Source organism: Carcharodon carcharias, chromosome 18, assembly GCF_017639515.1.
Source record: "Carcharodon carcharias isolate sCarCar2 chromosome 18, sCarCar2.pri, whole genome shotgun sequence".
NCBI classification, from domain to species: Eukaryota; Metazoa; Chordata; class Chondrichthyes; order Lamniformes; family Lamnidae; genus Carcharodon; species Carcharodon carcharias.
This window is the reverse complement of record NC_054484.1, coordinates 20,934,940-20,957,058: the sequence shown is the minus strand read 5'-3', so window position 1 is coordinate 20,957,058 and position 22,119 is coordinate 20,934,940. Positions and strand designations below refer to the sequence as shown.

The 22,119-nt window shown below is 44.2% G+C and overlaps 1 protein-coding gene across 1 annotated transcript in view; it reads right to left on the bottom strand.

Annotated features, from left to right (window-relative positions):
* Window positions 1-22,119, bottom strand: part of LOC121290819 (interferon-induced GTP-binding protein Mx-like) — a 46,892-nt gene that overhangs the window by 12,561 nt on the left and 12,212 nt on the right. The window contains exons 5-9 of the mRNA XM_041211779.1: window positions 18,969-19,107; window positions 15,675-15,873; window positions 14,634-14,712; window positions 9,357-9,479; window positions 4,470-4,614 (exon numbers count right to left, since the gene is read on the bottom strand). Of these exons, the coding sequence (XP_041067713.1) occupies window positions 4,470-4,614; window positions 9,357-9,479; window positions 14,634-14,712; window positions 15,675-15,873; window positions 18,969-19,107 (685 nt within the window). The remainder of the gene's footprint in view (window positions 1-4,469; window positions 4,615-9,356; window positions 9,480-14,633; window positions 14,713-15,674; window positions 15,874-18,968; window positions 19,108-22,119) is intronic.

The following is a 22,119-nucleotide window of genomic DNA, read 5'->3' as shown; positions in this document are numbered from 1 at the left end:
TTTCCTTTGTCGCTATCGCCAGAATTTCCCTGGAGCTGATTCCCACTCCTCTACACTGACTTCACAGGGAATGCAACACAAACTCCATTCAAAACAAAAACAGAATTACCTGGAAAAACTCAGCAGGTCTGACAGCATCGGCGGAGAAGAAAAGAGTTGACGTTTCGAGTCCTCATGACCCTTCGACAGAACTTGAGTTCGAGTCCAAGAAAGAGTTGAAATATAAGCTGGTTTAAGGGGTGTGGGGGGGGACAGAGAGCGAGAGAGAGAGAAGTGGAGGGGGTTGGTGTGGTTGTAGGGACAAACAAGCAGTGATAGAAGCAGATCATCAAAAGATGTCACAAACAATAGAACAAAAGAACACATAGGTGTTAAATTGGTGATATTATCTAAACAAATGTGCTAATTAAGAATGGATGGTAGGGCACTCAAGGTATAGCTCTAGTGGGGGTTCGGAGAGCATAAAAAATTTAAAAATATTTAAAAATAATGGAAATAGGTGGGAAAAGAAAAATCTATATAATTTATTGGAAAAAAACAAAAGGAAGGGGGAAACAGAAAGGGGGTGGGGATGGAGGAGGGAGCTCAAGACCTAAAGTTGTTGAATTCAATATTCAGTCCGGATGGCTGTAAAGTGCCTAGTCGGAAGATGAGGTGTTGTTCCTCCAGTTTGCGTTGGGCTTCACTGGAACAATGCAGCAAGCCAAGGACAGACATGTGGGCAAGAGAGCAGGGTGGAGTGTTAAAATGGCAAGCGACAGGGAGGTTTGGGTCATTCTTGCGGACAGACCGCAGGTGCTCTGCAAAGTGGTCGTCCAGTTTACGTTTGGTCTCTCCAATGTAGAGGAGACCACATTGGGAGCAACAAATGCAGTAGACTAAGTTGGGGGAAATGCAAATGAAATGCTGCTTCACTTGAAAGGAGTGTTTGGGCCCTTGGATGGTGAGGAGAGAGGAAGTGAAGGGGCAGGTGTTGCATCTTTTGCGTGGGCATGGGGTGGTGCCATAGGAGGGGGTTGAGGAGTAGGGGGTGATGGAGGAGTGGACCAGGGTGTCCCAGAGGGAGCGATCCCTATGGAATGCCGATAGGGGGGATGAAGGGAAGATGTGTTTGGTGGTGGCATCATGCTGGAGTTGGCGGAAATGGCGGAGGATGATCCTTTGAATGCGGAGGCTGGTGGGGTGATAAGTGAGGACAAGGGGAACCCTATCATGTTTCTGGGAGGGAGGAGAAGGCGTGAGGGCGGATGCGCGGGAGATGGGCCGGACACGGTTGAGGGCCCTGTCAACGACCGTGGGTGGAAAACCTCGGTTAAGGAAGAAGGAGGACATGTCAGAGGAACTGTTTTTGTAGGTAGCATCATCGGAACAGATGCGACGGAGGCAAAGGAACTGAGAGAATGGGATGGAGTCCTTACAGGAAGCGGGGTGTGAGGAGCTGTAGTCGAGGTAGCTGTGGGAGTCGGTGGGTTTGTAATGGATATTGGTGGACAGTCTATCACCAGAGATTGAGACAGAGAGGTCAAGGAAGGGAAGGGAAGTGTCAGAGATGGACCACGTGAAAATGATGGAGGGGTGGAGATTGCAAGCAAAATTAATAAATTTATCCAAGTGCCGACGAGAGCATGAAGCAGCACTGAAGTAATCATCGATGTACCGGAGAAAGAGTTGTGGAAGAGGGCCGGAGTAGGACTGGAACAAGGAATGTTCCACATACCCCATAAAGAGACAGGCATAGCTGAGGCCCATGCGGGTACCCATAGCCACACCTTTTATTTAGAGGAAGTGAGAGGAGTTGAAGGAGAAATTGTTCAGTGTGAGAACAAGTTCAGCCAGACGGAGGAGAGTAGTAGTGGATGGGGATTGTTCGGGCCTCTGTTCGAGGAAAAAGCTAAGGGCCCTCAGACCATCCTGGTGGGGGATGGAGGTGTAGCGGGATTGGACATCCATGGTGAAGAGGAAGCGGTTGTGGCCAGGGAACTGGAAATTGTTGATGTGACGTAATGTGTCAGAGGAATCACGGATGTAGGTGGGAAGGGACTGGACAAGGGGAGAGAGAAGGGAGTCAAGATAACGAGAAATGAGTTCTGTGGGGCAGGAGCAAGCTGAGACGATCGGTCTACTGGAGCAGTTCTGTTTGTGGATTTTGGGTAGGAGATAGAAGCGGGCCGTCCGAGGTTGGGCGACTATCAGGTTGGAAGCTGTGGGAGGAAGATCCCCAGAGGAGATGAGGTCAGTGACAGTCCTGGAAACAATGGCTTGATGTTCAGTGGTGGGGTCATGGTCCAGGGAGAGGTAGCAGGAAGTGTCTGAGAGTTGACGCTCAGCCTCCGCGAGGTAGAGGTCAGTGCGCCAGACAACAACAGCACCACCCTTGTCAGCGGGTTTGATGACAATGTCAGGGTTGGACCTGAGAGAATGGAGTGCAGTAAGTTCAGAGAGAGAGAGATTAGAATGGGTGAGAGGAGCAGAGAAATTGAGACGACTAATGTCGCGCCGACAGTTCTCAATGAAAAGATCAAGAGAAGGTAAGAGTCCAGAGGGAGGGGTCCAGGTGGAGGGAGAATATTGGAGGTGGGTGAAAGGATCCGTTGAATTGGGAGAGGACTCCTGCCCAAAGAAGTGAGCCCGGAGACAAAGACGGCTGAAGAAGAGTTCAGCATCGTGCCGAGCCCGAAATTCATTGAGGTGAGGGCGTAAGGGTATGAAACTAAGTCCTTTACTGAGCACTGAACGTTCAGCATCGGAGAGGGGAAGGTCAGGGGGTATAGTGAATACACGGCTGGGGTTGGGATTGGAAGACGGGATGGGGACGGAGGGACAGGCAGGGGTGGAGGGTCCTAGATGGGTGTTGGTGTCGATGAGGTGTTGGAGCTTGCGTTCCTTAGCACTTGAGAGAAAGAGAAAAAGTTTCTTGTTGAGGCGTCGGATGAGCCCAAGAATGAAATGAAACTGGGGGCACGCGCAGCTTTGAAAAAGGGTGCGGCGGTGCTGCTGGAGGGAGAGGTCGAGTGTGTTCATATGGCGGCGCATGGCACTGAGTGTGGATTTCAGAATGTGACGGGAACAGCAGTCCGAGAAACGTTTTATGTCCCGGAGATACCTGTAATCCTGGGTGGGTTCGAAACATGAGGGGTGGAATTTCAATTGAAATCCACGTGGGGTAAGTCGGAGACGGAGACAGTCACTGAGAAAGGAGATATGGCTGTGAAAGCGGGTTTTAGTAAACACCTTGTCAAACACCAGGAGGGAAATGGAAAGCAATGAAGGTGAGCAAGGCAAAAGAGAGGTACGGAAATCTTGTCGGAGAGAAGAACAGAACTTCTTCAAGAGGTAGGCATTTCTTGAAGAGCAGTGGCAGTCAATTAAACACAGAGATAAAAACAAAAAAACTGCGGATGCTGGAAATTCAAAACAAAAACAGAATTACCTGGAACAACTCAGCAGGTCTGGCAGCAACGGCGGAGAAGAAAAGAGTTAGCGTTTCGACAAACTCCATTCACGCTAGCTGATATCTTCTGCTCCTGCCCACCATCAGACTGGAACTTCCCACCCAAAGTTAACGGACCTTTTGCTGGTCTGTCAAATTTTCTGCCCCGCCCACGACGATTCCCAAGTTTCCACTGCACTCTGGCAAAGTTATGGTGGTAGAGCGGGAGTATCTCCAGGGAAATTCCTGGTCCATGTGGAGTGACTTTGCACAGCGCATGTGTGAAGATTTCCTGTGTTTGGTCTTTCTAATGAAATTATAAATGGTTTGAGAGGAAGAGAACAGGATATAGCTTCAAAAGGAAGCTGCACCAATTCCAGACTAAGGAAGAGATCACATCAGATAAAAGGGAAGTGTCTATATAGAGAATGGGTCTCCCATTTAAGGCGGAGTTAATGAAGAATTACTTCTCTGAGAGAGTCATAAATCTTTGGAATTCTCCACCACAAAAAGCAGTGGGGGCTGGGTCATTGAATATACTCAAGGCTGAATGAGACAGGTTCTTGATTCAAAGTGGAAGCAAAGGTATGGGGTGGCAGAGAGGAAAGTGGACTTCAGGCCGTCATCAGATCAGCCACGATCTTATTGAATGGCAGAGCAGGCTCAATGGGCTATATGGCCAACTCCTATCTTTTTATGTTCTTATAAAACCTGGTCCACGTGATCTGCTGGACTGGTTTCAATCACCTGAGGGAGTTGATGCAGAATTTTCTAGATTTTCCTTTTCCCTATTGGCCTGTTTTTCTCCCCTCCTGTTTCTTTTGCCTCTCCTTAGAGATTACACGGCTGCGTGAGTAGGTGGGAAATATTCAGGCATGATAGCGTGATCATCATGAGTTTGGGGCAGGCGTGATGGACCAACTGATATTTTCCTGCCTGTCATATGTTGACATGATTTGGCAGGGGGACACAGAGTTCCAAAAGAGTGGTAAGAAACAAAACGAGTTTCAAAGAGGCATGGAAAGAAAATAATACTTACGCTTTATTTTGACTCCATCCAGCTTCTTATACCACTCCGCAAATTTCTCCCTGGCAAAGTGGTGCAACTTCACCTCACTGCTATATTCTTTTTTGTAATCTCCCATTGCTAAATTAATGAGTTCATCACAGTAGGTTAGGATTTTCTGCAATTAAATTAGTAAGTATTAGTTTTCCTTCAGTTGCTGTGAAATATTAGAAGTTTAAAATAAATGGGCTGGCGGTGAGAGTTACCTTTATCAAATTGTTCCTGTTGGGGAAATGGGTATTTTTGTGATAAAATACATCTTTTCAGTCTAGGCTTCAGGTGTCAATGTCAAGCATTGCTCATCATTATGGTTTGGCCAAATGCAGAGCAAAGAGACCAGCCACACCACCAAGCCCCCTCCCCCACCCCATAGCCTCGAGAGGGGCACTCCTTACTATAGAAAAAGACTTGCATTTCTAGAGCATCTTTCAAAACCTCAAGATGTCGCAAAGTACTTTACAGCCAATGAAGTACTTTTGAAGCGTGTTCATCACTGTCATGTAGGAAACGCATCAACCAATTTGTACACAGCAAACTCCCACAAACAGCAAAGTACTGCTAATTACCAGATCATTTGTATTAGAGGTATTGACTGAAGGATAAATATTGACCAGGACACTGGGATGAACTCTCCTGCTCTTCTTCAAAGAGTGCCATGGAATCTTTTACATATACCTGAGAGAGTGGACAGAGCCTCAGCTTAACATCTAATCTAAAGGACAGCACCTTTGGCTACACTGGAGTGTCAGCCTAGAGTTCCATGCTTGTGTCTCTGAAGTATGACTTGAACACACACAATCTTCTGACTCAGAGCTAAGAGTGCTACCAACAGAGCCAAAGCTGCCACCTTTGATGTGAGTGTTCACATCAGCTGTTTGGTGGCTCCTTTGGGTGGAATGCCCCCCTTGTGTTGAATTATGTACAGCTTTGTGCTGCAGCCCTTGCTTATCAGAATCGGACTGAGGTCCCCCCGTTCATTCAACTCAAATTCATAGAGAACAGACTTTTATCTTATCTTCACAACGTCAAGACTTCAATCTAATTGAAGAGTGAGCCCAAGTCCTTGGGATAAAATCTCAGTGCTGTGACCTACCAAACGATTGTGCGACCTATCCAACTAACAGTAAATAAACCGTGTGAAAACATTGTGAAGTGAAATGAAATGTGACCCAATGGTCTAAAGTTCCTACGCTATGCTAAACAATGTTATATTGCACTACACATGAGATTCATCGCTTTGTTCTAAGAATTGTAAAAATCTGTACATTACATAATCAAACAAGGATTTGGAATTTTTTTTTCATTTGGCAGTTACCAAGATCTACAAATGAACTTTTAGCTGACTTTAGAATGCCAGGGAGACGTGTGGTTAAACATAAACCAAGTTTGGACACGAAGCATAAAAATCAATGGGGTCAAATTAGCTCAGGCTCCATGATACACTCCTTCACCTCCTGCCAGAGATGCAGCAGAAGTGACTGGAAATTGGCATTGGCCAGGACCTGAACATACTGGGTGCCAGCCCATGCTGCAAGCTTCTGTTCGGACTTGTGAAGAGAACCATCCTCCACACACACACACACACACACCTTGAAAGGAGAAGAATCTGGGATTGGGTAGAGGGCAGGGACTTCTTTATACTGGAAATTCACACAGTGGGACCAGGCCTAATTTTGGCAATATGCCCAGTGAGATGAAGCTAATGGCCTTCAGGAGAGCAGGTAGGCCCTACAGGGGTTGGGCTGGTGGGGAGGCGTGGTTTATGGATTTGGGATATCAAGGCTAGAAACTTGGCCCCTGAGGAAAGGGTTTTCTTTTGAAAAAAAGGTGGCACTGTCTCCCTCACAAAAAGGAAGAAAGGAATTGTTTACAAAACAATAACAAAAATACCTGGAAAAACTCAGCAGGTCTGACAGCATCTGCGGAGAGGAACACAGTTAACGTTTTGAGTCTGTATGATTAGTTTGGGGTGAGGAACAGGGCAACATTTTACCTATTTGGTTACCAAACCAAATGGTGGTGGTAGGCACCAGAGTTTCTGGCAGAATAGGGCTGGTTCACATCAGAGTGCACTTAGTACTCAAGATGGCACAGACATCTGCCCACCCCATACAATTAATGTGTCCTCCTAACAGACTTATTATCCTCTGGTTGGATCAACACTAGAGTGCAACGATGAGCATTATCCTGGCATAACGGCCAAGTTCATGATTCACTGTTTTGCAGTGAGATTTAGAAATCATACTGGGTGTCCTCACATGACTGCTGGAAGCATCCATACCTCAGGAACTGGTCTTAATTGTTCAAGTGCAGCTTCCCAGAAGGAAAAACACAATAAAACTTGGAAATTACCGTCTGAACGGGAGTTCCATTTTAAACTATAGAAGATCAGTTCGGAACAGTGCCATTAACTTCCCAAGTTTTACTGTTTTTTTTTCCCTTCTGGGTTATGAAAGGCATTAGAATAAAAGAGTGGTTCTTTTAAAATTCATTCACAGATTTACTAGCATTTATTGCCCACCTCTAATTGCCCTTAAGGGAGTGGCGGTGAGCCGCCTTCTAGAATACAACTAAGTGGCTGGCTAAGCCATATCCAAGGACAGTTAGGCAACTGCTTTGCTGTGGATCTGGAGTCACATGTAGGCCAGACCAGGTAAAAACGGCAGATTTTCTTCCCTAAAGGACATTAGTGAACCAGATTTAATGAAAATCCAGTAGTGCCATGGTCATCATTACTGAGAATAGCTTCTTATTCCAGATTTATTTAATTAATTTTATTTAGTTGAACTCATGCCTCTGGATTACTAGTCGGGTTTCATAACAACTGTGCTACCACAACCCAAACCTGTGTTCAGAATTAAATCAGAAACCGAGCTACTTCCACTAGTCAGTGAGTGAATAACCAGAAGGCAAAAAAAAAACTTTAAGCTCATAAGCACTGAACGAAAGAAGAGATTTGGAGAAGTATTGCTGGGAGGAATGTTGCAAGGGCATGGAGTGTTCTGTCAGAAAATGGTGGCAAGAGAAACCATAATTACTCCTAAATGGCAATGGATAAATATTTGAAAAAGAAAATTTTAAAAGAATGCCGGGCAAGGGGACGGCATGAGAATTAATGGGCATGCATGGTTGTGATGGGCTGAACAGCCTTATTCTGTACTGTAAGATTCTATCTAGATGGATCTTTCATTCCACTCGTACCCATAAGTTCTGATTTTTTTATGTTTTGCAATCTTCATTCTGCACTGGATATGCTACTTTTGTACAAAGTGTTATATTTCACCTCACTGGCATATTTGTGTAATTAATAAGGCTTAAATTATCAAACCATTCTGTGCATAAGCTTTGTAATGAAAAATTTTAATTTGTATTTATTTTTGAGTTAATTTGTGAATTTTTGGGTATGTTGTTAAGAAAATTGGCATCTCTTTACATGTTAGATACTGCGATGTAACTTTAAGAAAGAACATGTGCGTCCTTTGGGAGTGAACGGAAGTTATGTCTAGGACGCACTTGCACATTTGGGCTCCAGCGAATCTAGCTTAGCAGTAAAGAGAAGCCAAAGCTACATTGCTGATTGGCCAGGAGGGTGGCCTGAGGAATAGATGTTTCAGGCCTCCAGTCAAAGATACAAGTTATAGGTTGGCATTAAGAAGGGACACCATAACTGCAAAGCTGATTGGCTCGAAGAATGGTCTAGGGCCTAGAATGTTCGAAGGACTTCTAGTTAGAGATACTTATTAAGGTTAGATTGTTATGGGGATGCTAAGAGCGCTCTTTCCAATGGTCAAAAGTTGCAAATATTAGGTTAGAAGTTGTTAGTTATGTTGATTCAGGTACACATACTTGGGCTAAATGTTGCAAGGCTGATGCAAAAAGGATATAAAAACAGAGGTGCATCACTGAGGTCTTTGCACTCACCAAGGGTCAGCATTTGTCACAGGGCACTCGCTGAGAGGTATTTCTTGGGAGAGAGAATTAGGAGTACAGCATTTGATAGGAAGTTAGCATTTGCATAGGACATTGCCAATCGACTGCTACTTGTCACAGGGTGAGGGATTGCCATAAGAACTCAGTGTTAGGCTTAGTTAGTGACTAAAATAACTGCCACAGGGCAAAGAATGCCTTAAGAATCCAGTATTAGAGATCAGTGGATCCAGTATAGATAGGATTGCCAGGGCTAGAGTAATTGAATTAAGAGAGAGTAAGTAGAAAATGTAAGTAGGAATTGTTCAGTCAGTCAGTTAAAGTTTAGCTTGGGAGAATCGGTAGTAAAGTTCAGTCTTAGTCATCTTGGGAAAGCCACAGTCATTGCTAGAAAGCTGTTTCCACCAGAGAGGGAAAGAGAGAGAGAGGGACGGAGAGAAAATACTCAGCAGGCAGCTGTGAAGTGTGTAGCTTCAGCAGTTCAGGTGGACTGGAAGCTTTAGTAGTTAAGATAGGCTGGGAAGTTGTGGTTTGGAAAAGGATGCCCTAGAGTTGAAGTCTAAAAGCTGAAAAAGAATGTGTATGTAAAATAGAGTTAGGTTGGCTAAGCTAAAATCTCATGAGCCAAGAGACCTGGTTTAGGAATCCAAGAAGTGAAGACCCCTGGATTCCTGGAATCCACAGCAAGACAGACCAACGCACATAGAACTTGTGTATCATGCCATGCCTCAACGAATGAAATGTTAAGTATCAACCTTTATTGTCCAATAAACCTTGTTAGCTTGCAAACTAAATTAGTGTCTTTTTTGCCAATATGGTTATTTCCCAACAAGAATTTACTTACTCTGGAATTTAGTATAGAGTCCAAATCCTTACAAAAGATTACCTTGTTTGTTTAAAGAAAGTTTCAATGAAAAAGTTCTCACAACTTACGCTAGTCAGAATGTGCACTCTTGCTTTAGTGTCTTCTGGAATTGTCCCTCCCATTTCATTGAAATGTTTCGTGATCTCATTTATTTTGCTCCCAATTTTCTCATGAATACTAGGCAGACATTTCTTTGTGGAAAAACAAGAATTCCAAAAGCATATTAAATAAAGCGTGGATAACATTTCATACAAGCAGTCAAAATTAGTGAGATTACCAAAACTTTAATTCAACTGCTTAAACTCACGTTAGAAGTCCTGTCGATTGCCCGTATTTTTACTGCAATAGATGGTTACCAATGTAGAAACACGGTGACCCTCTCCATTTGGCTAAAATTTGTTGATAAAACAAAAAATCGACTCTTGTGGCACTTGTGAGTTAACTAGATGTTGTATATTGGTTGTCCAAATGATCATTAAAGTAGGGGAGGAAGAATCACGTTAAAAATTTCATCACTTTGTACAAATCTGTCTGGAATATTCATTACTCTGCATATCCAGAATCATCTGATAAGTGCAATTTTTAAGAAGAGCCCAAGGATGGCTGAATTAGGTTTTGGTAAATTTTGGTCCAATTCAGCTTAAAATAAATATTGCATATACATATATGTGTTAATTAACTGTAGACAAACCAGACATTGGGGGCGGGAGGGGATGCCCCTCACAGAATCACAGAATCACACAGTGCAGAAGAGGCCCTTCAGCCCATCGAATCTGCACCGACACATGAGAAACACCTGAACTACCTACCGCATTCCATTTACCAGCACTTGGCCCATAGCCTTGAATGTTATGACATGCCAAGTGCTCATCCAGGTACTTTTTAAAGGATGTGAGGCAACCTGCCTCCACCACCCTCCCAGGCAGTGCATTCCAGGCTGTCACCATCCCCTGGGTAAAAAAGGTTTTCTTCACATCCCCCCTAAACCTCCTGCCCCTCACCTTGAACTTATGTCCCCTCGTGACTGACCCTTCAACTAAGCGGAACAGCTGCTCCCTATCTACCCTGTCCATGCCGCTCATAATCTTGTACACCTCGATCAGGTCACCCCTCAGTCTTCTCTGCTCCAACAAAAACAACCTAAGTCTATACAACCTCTTCATAACTTAAATGTTTCATCCCAGGCAACTTCCTGGTGAATCTCCTCTGCACCCCCTCCAGCGCAATCACATCCTTCCTATAATGTGGCGACCAGAACTGCACACAGTACTCCAGCTGTGGTCTCACCAAGGTTCTATACAACTCCAACATGACCTCCCTTCTTTTATAATCTATGCCTCAATTGATAAAGGCAAGTGTCCCATATGCCTTTTTCACCACCCCACTAACATGCCCTTCTGCCTTCAGAGATCTATGGACACACACACCAAGGTCCCTTTGCTCCTCAGAACTTCCTAGTGTCATGCCATTCATTGAATACTTCCTTGACAAATTACATCCTTCCAAAGTGTATCACCTCACACTTTTCAAGATTAAATTCCATCTGCCACTTATCTGCCCATTTGACCATCCCGTCTATATCTTCTTGTAGCCCAAGGCACTCAAACTCACTATTAACCACCCGGCCAATCGTTGTGTCATCCGCAAACTTACTAATCCTATCCCCCACATAGTCATCTGTCTTTTATATAAATGACAAATAATAGAGGACCCAGCACAGATCCCTGTGGTATGCCACTGGACACTGGCTTCCAGTCACTAACGCATCCTTCTGTCATCACTCTCTGTCTCCTACAACTCAGAAAAATCCACCTTATCAAATTACCCTGTATCCCATATGCATTTGCCTTCTTTATAAGTCTCCCATGTGAGACCTTGTCAAAGGCTTTGCTGAAATCCATATAAACTACATCAACTACACTATCCTCATCTACACACCTGGTCACCTCCTCAAAATATTCAGTCAAATTTGTTAGGCATGACCTCCCTCTGACAAAGCCATGCTGACTATCCCTGATCAAATCTTGCCTCTCCAATTGGAGATGGATTCTCTCCTTCAGAATTTTCTCCAATAGTTTCCCTACCACTGATGTGAGATTCACTGGCCTATAGTTCCCTGGCTTATCTCTACAACCTTTCTTAAATAGCGGAACCACATTAGCTGTTCTCCAGTCCTCTGGCACCTCCCCCGTGGCCAGAGAGGAATTAAAAATTTGGGTCAGAGCCCCTACGATCTCCTCCCTTGCCTCCCTCAGCAGTCTGGGACACAAATCATCCAGGCCTGGAGATTTGTCCACTTTTAAGCCTGCCAACACCTCCAATACCTTATCACTCACTATATCAATTTGCTTAAGAACCTCACAGTCTCTCTCCCTGAGTTTGATACCTTCATCCTCATTCTGTTGGGTGAAAATGGATGTGAAGTATTCATTCAACACTTTAGTGATGTCCTCTGGCTCCACCCATAGATTGCCCCCTTGCTCCCTTATGGGCCCTACTCTTTCCCTGGTTATCCTCTTCCCATTGATATACTTATAGAATATCTTGGGATTTTCCCTACTTTTACCAAAGCCAGAGCTTTCTCATATCTCCTCTTTACTCTCCTAATTGCTTTCTTAAGCTCCACCCTGCACTTTCTGTACTCTACTAGTGCCTCCGCTGATTTGCTTCCCTTGTACCTGCTAAAAGCCTCTCATTTCCTTCTCATCGTAACCTGAATATCTCTGGTCATCCATGGTTCTCTGGGCTTGTTACTCCTTCCTATCACCCTAGAGAGAACATGTTGAGCCTGTACCCTCCCCATTTCTTTTTTGAATGCCCCCCCACTGCTCTTCTGTAGATTTCCCCACAAGTAGCTGTTCCCGGTCTACCATGTTGTGGTCGCTATCACTAAAATGCTCCCCCACCACGGTCTCAGCCACTGTCTGGCTTCATTCCCCAGAATTAGGTCCAGCACTGCGCTGTCCCTTGTTGGACCCTCTCCATATTGACTTAAAAAGTTCTCCTGTACAAAATTCAAGAAATCCATTCCATCCAAGCCCTTAACACCATCCCAATTAATGTTGGGAAAGTTGAAATCACCAAACTCTATTGTTATTGTTTTTACACACCTCCACAAATTGTGCAATTATTTGCTCCTTAATTTCCCATTGACTGGGGGTCTATAATAGACACCTAACAATGTGGCGGCCCCTTTTTTATTCCTAAGCTCTACCCACAAAGCTTCATTCGATGCCCCCTCCAAGATATCATCTCTTCTTGCTGCAGTAACTGAATCCTTAACTAATAATGCAATGCCTCCTCCTCTTTTACCCCCTCCCCTGTCTTGCCTGAAGATTCTTTTTCCCAGAATGTTGAGCTGCTAATCCTGCCGCTCCCTCAACCATGTCTCTGCGATGGCTATTATATCACAATTCCACGTGTAAATCCTCACCCTTAACTCATCTATTTTACCTGTAATACTCCTGGCATTAAATTAAAGGCCATCCAGCCTTGCCTCACTCCCTTGAAGCTTAATGCAGCTGTACTCCCTCTGACTTGATTATTTCACTGTGTTATGATGTGTCCCTATTTTGCTAACATTCTGTGTCCCCTCCCCCTGCTGAATTAGTTTAAACTCCTCCCAACAGCACTAGCAAACCTGCTCGCAGGATGTTAATCCCGCTCTGGTTCAGATGTAGACCGCCCCATTTGTTCATGTCCCACCTTCCCCAGAAACGGTCCCAGTGATCCAGGAATCTAAAACCCTCCCTCCTGCACCAATTCTTAAGCCACATATTCATCTGCACTATTCTCCTATTTCTGAGCTCGCTAGCACGTGGCACTGGGAGTAATCTAGAGATTACAACCCGAGGGGTCCTGCTTTTCAAGTCTACTGCCTAACTCCCTGAATTCTTGATGCAAGAACTCATCCCTCTTTCTACCTATGTCATTGGTACCAACATGTATATTGACCGCTGCCTTATCACCCTCCCCCTTCAGGATGCCCTGATGCCCTTGCTTAGACTTTCCCCACCACAATGGTCAGCTGACCAGCTAGCGTATTTAGTTGAAATTGTTCTCCTCCCATTCTGGTCAGACCTTGTTGAGAAATTGGTGGGAAGTTGCTCGGCTCCTGGCCACCATTTGAGATTGGGATCTGCTTGCCAGGCCATCCCAGAGGGGTCCCAGCCAATTAGGGAGGTGGGGGTATAAGATTGTGTCAAGGAGCCTAAGATTTCCAAATGGGCCCTGAAGGAGCGCTCCCCATGTGGTCACCTGGATGCGACAGGCATATGTTCTCTTTGTTGTAAGCATACTGCACATGTTGTTCACAGGCAGTGTCCCATGCCAAGTTCCCCTCTGACCTGCACAAGACCATTGGCAGCTGCCCCTTCCCCACCGCCACATGTAAACGTTGGCGGCGGTTGGGAGGGCTGTCCGTGCCCAGACTGCTGGTTGACTATGCTCCCGGTACTTTTCCTACACTGATTCCTGAGGCTGCCTGCTGGAAAGCAGAGCCAGGCCTGAGCCAGCGGGAGCAAGGCCTACCAAGCCTGGTCATGCTTGCGGATATTCCGCCCTTCGTCACCTCTTCTAAGCCCTGCAGCTATGGGCGGAGTTTTACATCCCGCGAACGGGCGTGTGCCCGATCTGACTGGGTGTAGAATAACGCGTGGTGACGTTGGGCGAGTGTCTCAACGTCATCGCGCACTGGCACAATATTTCAGTCAGCGGGTGAGCGTGAGAGCTGGCAGCATGCCCGCCAACAATTAAGATGCCTATTCAGGCCATTAATGCATTAATTAAGTGCAACTTTTTGCTGCCCGTCCAACGTTATGGTTGGTGGGTAGACGGATTGGCCAGACGGCCTTGGGATTTTTGAGGAAACTTCATCCACGGGCGGGATGAGGTTTCTGATGTTAATTTTTTAATAAGGCAGACTTTTTATAATCTATACGCTCACGGGAGGGAGTCTGATGTGTGGACATTTTTTTCCTGCTTTCCCAAATCTTTATTTCATGGTGTAAAATTCTTCAGCTCCCTGAGACAGCTCTCTGGCTTCAGGGAGCTTTCATTGGGCACTGCCCCATGCCCATGCAGACTTCAGCACTCTTCCTCCCCCAGGCCCCATCCCCGCAGTGCGGAACTGGCTGGCCGTTAATTGGGCAGCCACCGTGAAATCGCGGTTGGGGGGGCCAATCGCTGGTCTGCCCACCGCACCCGCCCAATGACATCAAAATCCTGCCCTCTGACCCTAACAATGATGGCCGACCCTTCTAGTTTGACAAAATGCAACATAAGTTTGTTCCAATTTTTCATTCAGGCCCACAAACCAACCTACAATCAAAGTGGGTGTAACTAACCCGGATTTGTACAACGAGCTCACTGGTGAGTCTAGTAGATAAATGCTGGAAGGATGCCATTTTCTTATCCAGCAGTGGACTATGGTGAGGGAGAGAGAGAGAGAGATTTTAGAATATGTTGAAAAAGCTGGCACAAATGTTGGCAGCATTTCTTACTTTCCTCCTAACAAATTAAGTCTTGCCCTTTTTTAACAATTCACAGCAAAGAGAAGACTGGACAGTGGTGTAGCATCTCTTGAACAAGGGTAAAAGAACCCCTGGCACTATTCAAAGATGAATAAGCAAGTTCTCCCATTGTCCTGCCCTTCGTTATCTGTCAACTGACATCACTAAAACAGAAGCTAAGGCAATTTGTCTGTGGGAGCATCCTTTGTGAAAATTTGTGAAAATATTTCCTACATTACAACAGTGGCCACACTTTACCTCTTTGGCTGTAAAGTACTTAGGGATGTCCTGAAGTTGTAAAATACACTGTATAAGTACAAATTCTCTCTTCTAGAATCTTCAAACCAGACCACTGAGAAATGCACACAGGTGGAACTTCTGTTTGCCCAATACAAAGCTTACACTCTTTCCTTACAAGGAGACATGACACATAATCAAGTCCAAAGAACTTTATTGCTGGTCGCTGTGACCTAAGGCTTAGGAATCCCAGATAGAAGTACCAGCACAGACCAGTTCCTGTGGCTTATCCAGTCGAGAGCAATCTAGTCACAAGGCCTTTGGCTTGCAATATTAGCTGGAGTTGATTGGGATGAATCTCAGTGACATGTCTTCAGATTACATTAATGAGCTGAGTTGAACACCCAATCATCAACAGTACCATGGAGCACTGTGGACTGGAATGGTGCCTCAGAGGGTTAACCTGGCCTTAGCCTTCCTGACAGGATCTGATCCCAAAACCAACTCAACCCCGTGGAGACCCCGTTGATTGCCCACGAAGAAGGATCATCATTAGTTGGTCAATTTTATGGTAATTGTTCAACTTATGAAATGAAGGTTGTGTTTCAGCTGCTTTGTTTCGAAGAACAAAATAAGTACCTAAAATGAATATTCTTGTTGAAAAATTCAGTTTCCTTCTCCAATGCACTAGCCAGGGATGTATTTGCCAATAGATCATGCTGTCCATGACACTTGATGAGCATGTAACCTTTTTGTAGAGGGACCATTTGATTGTTGATGATTTTGAGAATCTCTTTTTCTGTATCATAGTCAACCAAGTCTGGTTTTGTAAGAACACCTGTAGAGTACATCACAACATTCAGTGACTTCTCAATCAGTGAGAGTGACAATCATTCTTCAATTCATTACTGGCATGGTATTTGCCAGCCACACCCGATGGCATATTAACACGATAGCGGATACAGAATCCAATTTTGAGATATATAGACAAACTACCTTTCAAGCAGAATCTCATTTGAGATCAAGGGCTGTGGTTAGATCTTTGTTCCAATCCAATCGCTTGAATGGGATGGAAGCCCCTCCTATCCAGTGATTGCATAGGTCCTACATAATGAGACTGGTCATTCCCAATCAAGTTTACAGCAGGCCTGCACCCCTAGCGTCTACCCACCTTACTCACCTTACTTTCACATTCCTAGGCCATGAAAGTCTTCTCCTTTATTACCAGATTTTCCATGCTACCCTCCTCCTCTTCGATTCTGCTGTAACCATTTGCACCCCATCTGTTTTAATTATATTGTAATTGAGTATTCAATTCTTTATACGTGGTGGGGATTCACTTGTCCTCCTATATATAGGGGCAAACCGAAACTGTGTTTGTTGGATTTGGTAGCGTATGTTTGTGTCTGTAAATAAAAGCTTATAAGTGTATACAGCATAGGTTCCAGTTCTATCCTTCACTACTTGGTTATCTGATAGCAACCTGGACCAATCTTGTTCCATTGCCATTCCCTTTCACCTTGGCATCATCATCCCTTGTGTCATTTAATTTTTCTTGCCTTCATCTATAATAATTTTCCTCCCCCACCCATGCTTACCGTCACCCCTGGCTTGTTTCCCTGTCTCTGTGCTTACTAAAGAGAATTGGATCATTATCTGAAGAGAAAAAATAAGAGAAAAAAGGGCAGGGGAATTGAGTTCCTCTTGCAGGGAGCCAGCACAGGCACGATGGGCTGAATGACCTCATTCTGAGCTGTAACAATGCTATGATTATAACCTCTGCCATTATATTGTTATCTATTCCTTTGCTGGTTTTGACCTTACTCTTGTTTTTGCTTCCAGATGACAGCAGCTCATCATTCTGCCATTCACACCTCCTCTGGTCACATCTTTTGTTTCTTTACTTGTCACATTACCACTCCCTTTGGCTTTACAGCATGAAACATTTTGTCATTTAATCTCTCCTATCTTCCTTCTATCACAAGCCTTCCTTCTGGTCAGTTTCCGCCCTTCCACCACCCCCTACACTTGCTGAAAACCTATATCTAACTTTCCTGATGTTCCAGGTTGCTGACCTTGCATAATTCTGTAATATAAACAGAAAATGCTGGAAAGACTCAGCAGGTCTGACAGAATTTGTGGAGAGAGAAACACCGTTAAAGTTTTGAGTCCGTATGACTCTTCTTCAGATCTAAAGCAGTCCACTTGTACTTTCTACTCAATCTACTTTTTATTTCCCTTTAGCTCTGAAGGAGAGTCATACAGACTCGAAACGTTTTCATCTCAGATTTCCGCTATCCTCAGTATTTGACTTTCACGAGTTTATATCTCTCTTCACAGATGCTGCCTGACCTGTGTGTTTTTCCCACTGTTTTCTGGCTTGATCCCAATGGATAAGTAGGGCCTTGTGTGATTCTTGGCAATTCACTGAAATTATTCAGTAAATGAGAAGCCCTTACATCAGCCATCCAATGTGAAAATGTGAAAGCTCAACCAGACGTCAAAGCAAAAATCTACACTCTCAAATGTATGAGCAGCTAGAACTGCATCATGAGAATGAGCTAAAATACACGAGTTTAAACAATCCAGAGTGTTGATAGAAAAGCACAGAAGGATAGCGTGTAGAAATATTTATATAGGTTCCCAGAATATGTCAAAATTTTCAGGACTTCTTGGAATATGAACCAATATTTTAGAGGATTGTCGGTCAAAAATATTGGAAAACTTAAAGGTTAAAATTGATAAATGTATATTAACTGAGAGTTTAATTGTAGGCAGGTGGTGGGCATCAATTGGAGATTCACTTGTGCTCCTATAAATAAGATCAGCCCCCAGTGGGAGGCTCTGTATGCGGGAATCCTCCTTTTGTCCACTGGGGATTTGGCATGGAGGGTGTTGCCCGTGACAGTCTAGTGCAATAGGTGGTTAAGTCTATTCACCTACTCCCCGGACCGCCTGTAGTTTCTGCAGCCTCAATTTCTGGTTGCTCCTGATCTTTGGTCGCCAGGAGTGAAGGAGGTGCGAGCAGGTCAGAGGACTTCCTTACTGGCCTGCTCCTGGGCTGGGCCAAGGTGGCCACCAACAGGTCTAGGCAGAGGGCAGTCGAGGGGGTTGTTTGGCCTGACTGTCTGCCTCTCTTCCGTGGCTAGGCCTGTGCCTGAGTAACCCTGGAGAGGGAGCACGCAGTGTCCACTGGTACAGTTGAGGCTTTCTGTGACCAGTGGGTAACAGGGGGTGGTGTGGGGGGGATGTGGAGGGGAGCAGGGGCTGGAGTACATCCTCAACCCTGGGAATTATATTTTTATTCAAGTTATGAAATTTCCTTTAAAGTTTCAGTTTGTTTGTCTTTAGTTTGTTTTTGTTACAGTGGATCTGTAGTGTCCCAATCAAAGGAAACATTTAACAGGTAAAGGGTTTACGAAAGAGGTATACATGGGAGCAAAAAGAAAATGTGGTGCTTGGGGTTAGCAGGTGAATTTAATGGAGCCTCTGTAAATAAAAGCTTGTAAATGTGTAAAAGTTAGGCTTCATTTCAATCCTTCATCATCTGCTTATCTGGAGTAGAACAAAAACATCATACTTTCACTGCAAGAATGCAATGAAGTGAAGTTGAACAGAATCCACCCAGCACATAGTCCACATTACTAGCATCAGCAATGACTAGACACTGAATTGAAGTCTCACTCAGACAGGCACTGATGACTGGTGCGGGAACTTGTATCACCCTCATGCTTTCTACAGTTGGTGTTATATCAAATTGTTGGGAAAGAGCAGGGGGACTTTGAGTTTGGTACTATATCCGCTCTGGAAATCAATGACACTGGGGGGAGAGAAAGTGCTAAAAAGTTTCCAACTGATGGCCTGTCTTAAAACCAAGTGTACAAAAGCACCACAAAACCACATTTACTTAAGTGAAATCCTACTTCAACTTACCCAGTGTCCTTTCCCCTTTCGGGTCAGCTTCTTGCGCCATTTTCAATGCTTCTGTGGTAGCAATGTCCACATTACAGGAGATGACTACCAGAATTATAGTTTCTTCTTTTCTAATGTAGGAATTGATGAGATTTTTGATCTAGGAAGTAAACAAAATGTAACCATTAATTATCGATGTACACTCTTGAGATCGGTGCGGAGGCATATTGCTGAGATGTTGCGGCAGCCCCAACACTTTATTTTTCTAATTATTTGGTCGGAAAGACTTGGTTTATTGCCCGTCCCATTGTTCTACTAAGGAAGCAATAAGATTTCCACTTAAAATAATGGTATTTGCAGCTCACTCGGCTGTTTGGGGTGTTTCATCACTTTAAAGGTACTATTGACACTGTTGTTGCTGTGTATTTACTAAGAGATTAGGAGTCCAACCACATAGTTTAGAGTTGTTTGTGGGGCTTGACGGGGTGGATGCTGAGAGGCTGCTCTCCTGGTCGACGATTCTAGAACTGTGGTCTCAGCATAAAGGGTCAGCTGTCTAGGACTGAGAGAAGGACAAATTTCCACACCCAGAGTATTGCAAACCTTTGGAGAGAGCTGTGGATGCTCAGTCTATGAATAATTTCAATGCAGAGATTGATAAATTTTTGGATTCTAAGGGCAACAAGAAATATGGGAGGGTGTGGGAGGGTCGAGCTAAGGTGGAAGATTAGCCAGGATCGTATGGACTGGCGGAGCAGGCTCGAGGGCCTCCATGTGAGCTATTCTTCCTCCTATTTCTGATGTTCTTACGGTGCCAGACCAGGTAGGGATAGCAATTTCCCTTCATTGAAGGAAACTAGTGAACTAATTTGCTTTTGTATAACAGTTCCAGTAGCTTTCATGTTTACTTGTACCAGTGCTAACCCACACGCTGCCAGATTAATTGAATTTCATGAATTCACGGGAGAGATTTGAGCTCCAACTTTATAAACACTACAGTACCCTAACTACCTCTGGATCTAACCTGTGCTATACCAGAGCAAGGATTGGTTCATTCTAACACTGGAGGGAAAGAAATAGCTTTGTTGCCAATGTTTTGATGAATGCAGTAATTCACCAATCAAGATCAATATCAAATACTTATATCTATAGATGTTTGGTAGTACAGAACTTGACTATTGCTGAAAAAAGAGACATACTATTGAAGCTTTTCATCTTGCACTCATCAGGACAATTACACAAGATAAACCAACAGTAAAGGGAACAACAATTTATACTGTATGAGAAAACAGTGCTGATTAGTTGGCAAGTGGATCATGGTTGCCAACCAACCAGCACTGTCTTCTCATGCAGTATAAATTGTTGTTCCCTTTACTGTTGGTTTATCTTGAGAGCTGTCCTGATGAATGCAAGGTGAGAAGCTTCAATAACATGTTTATTTTTTCAGCAAAACCTATATCTATGTGAATCAAGACTTCAAAGGAAAAATGAGACCAGTTACCAATCTGAAGACAATTGAAACTAAAGGCCAATTCCTGAAAAAATGTGGGCATCTCTCATTGTTGATGCAGTGGGGAAAGGGAAGGGAGAGCAGAGACACTGTTATATCTGGAGACAGTAACAATAAGCTGCATTCAATTAGATATCTTGGGTTTAATGGTGGCATCGGACATTACCATGACAGGAACAGAAAGGAGGAGTTTCCTGGAAGGTTTGGTTGATTTGCCAGCAGGTGGACAGCTATGGAAAATAGGAAAGTCATCCACTGTAGATTAAAGGGTGAATATATATGTTAATTAGACAGTGAGGTTAATGATGATGTAAGCATGACATCAGGTCAGATGACCAAGGGTCTCCGAAGGCACAAGTTACAGAACAGTCTGTGCACAGAGAGTAATGTTTCTTACCACGTGGTCTTGGTTGCAAAACTATTTATGAAAAACTTAATATAGCCTATGCCCAAGTCACCTATAGTGTAAGAGGAACCTCATAACCCTCATTCAGCCCAAAACCAACATGAAGCACAGGACGATGATCCAAACCATGGTGGCAGCGCTGAAGGCAGCAGTTTAAAATAACGATGCCACGGATATGAAACGCACAGGAGAAAACCTGGAAACATCACTTTAAAAGTAGAAGCTCAACTTCGCGAAGAAGAAAGAAAGAAAAACAAGATGGGCCTTGGTATGAGGCAGAAAGTGAACAAGTAAAGATGAACAGTCACTACCGGTTCCACAGCCCTTCAAAAATATTGAGAGTCTGCAGCAAGGACAATGATGGGAGCTCTGCAGGCAACAGTTTGAAAGGTACCAAGCAGCTTCAGGCTTACAGGGGAAGGCACAAAAACTCCAGGTCAGCACCCTTCTGCATGCATCGGGTCCATTGCAGACAACGTCCTGGTGAGGCAAGAAGTTAAGAAGACCTAGTCATCTTACAAGGAGGTTCCAAGGAGTTTTTATACCTATTTCAGGCCTAAGAAAAATCTGGTAATTGAGTGGGTGAGATTCAACCAAAAAAGCCAGCAGCCAGGTGAATTGATCAATTCAGTTATCAATGACGTATACAGACTAGCCAGTAGCTGAGGCCACGGAGGCTTAAGAGAAGAGTTAATCAGTAACCATATAGTAGTCAGTATGCTTAATGAGGTGCTATCAGGCTTCTTACAAACTAAAGATGATTTAACTTTAGTAAAGGCCGTACAATACGCAAGACAGGCAGAAATGCGGAAGCAGAATTGGGGCGTACCTCAGGGAGACTCCGAGGCCCTGGAGGGGTTGATCCATTATATAGGCTCAAAATCAGGAGCCCCACCCATCGAAAAGCCCACAAAAAATCTCCCCAAAACCACTGGAGGAGTGCGAAGAATCATTTCATCCAACGTAGTATGCTCCCAACGTGGTGCCAAGAAAAAACGGCATTGTCAAGAAAAATGTCCAGCAGGGGGAGTTGAATGCTCTTTCACTGTGGCAAGACAGGACACAAACCATTCTGCAGGTCAAAATCCCCATGTAAAGAAAGAAAGCTGGGACAAGCTTTCACCAATTTCAAATTTCAATGAAATAGAGAATAAAGCAATTGAAGCTGAAGATCTCCTATGGGAAATAGACAATCCTGATAAAAAGTTCTGGTCTGTAGAACTGGAAGTCGAGGGATACAGAACAGAATTTAAACT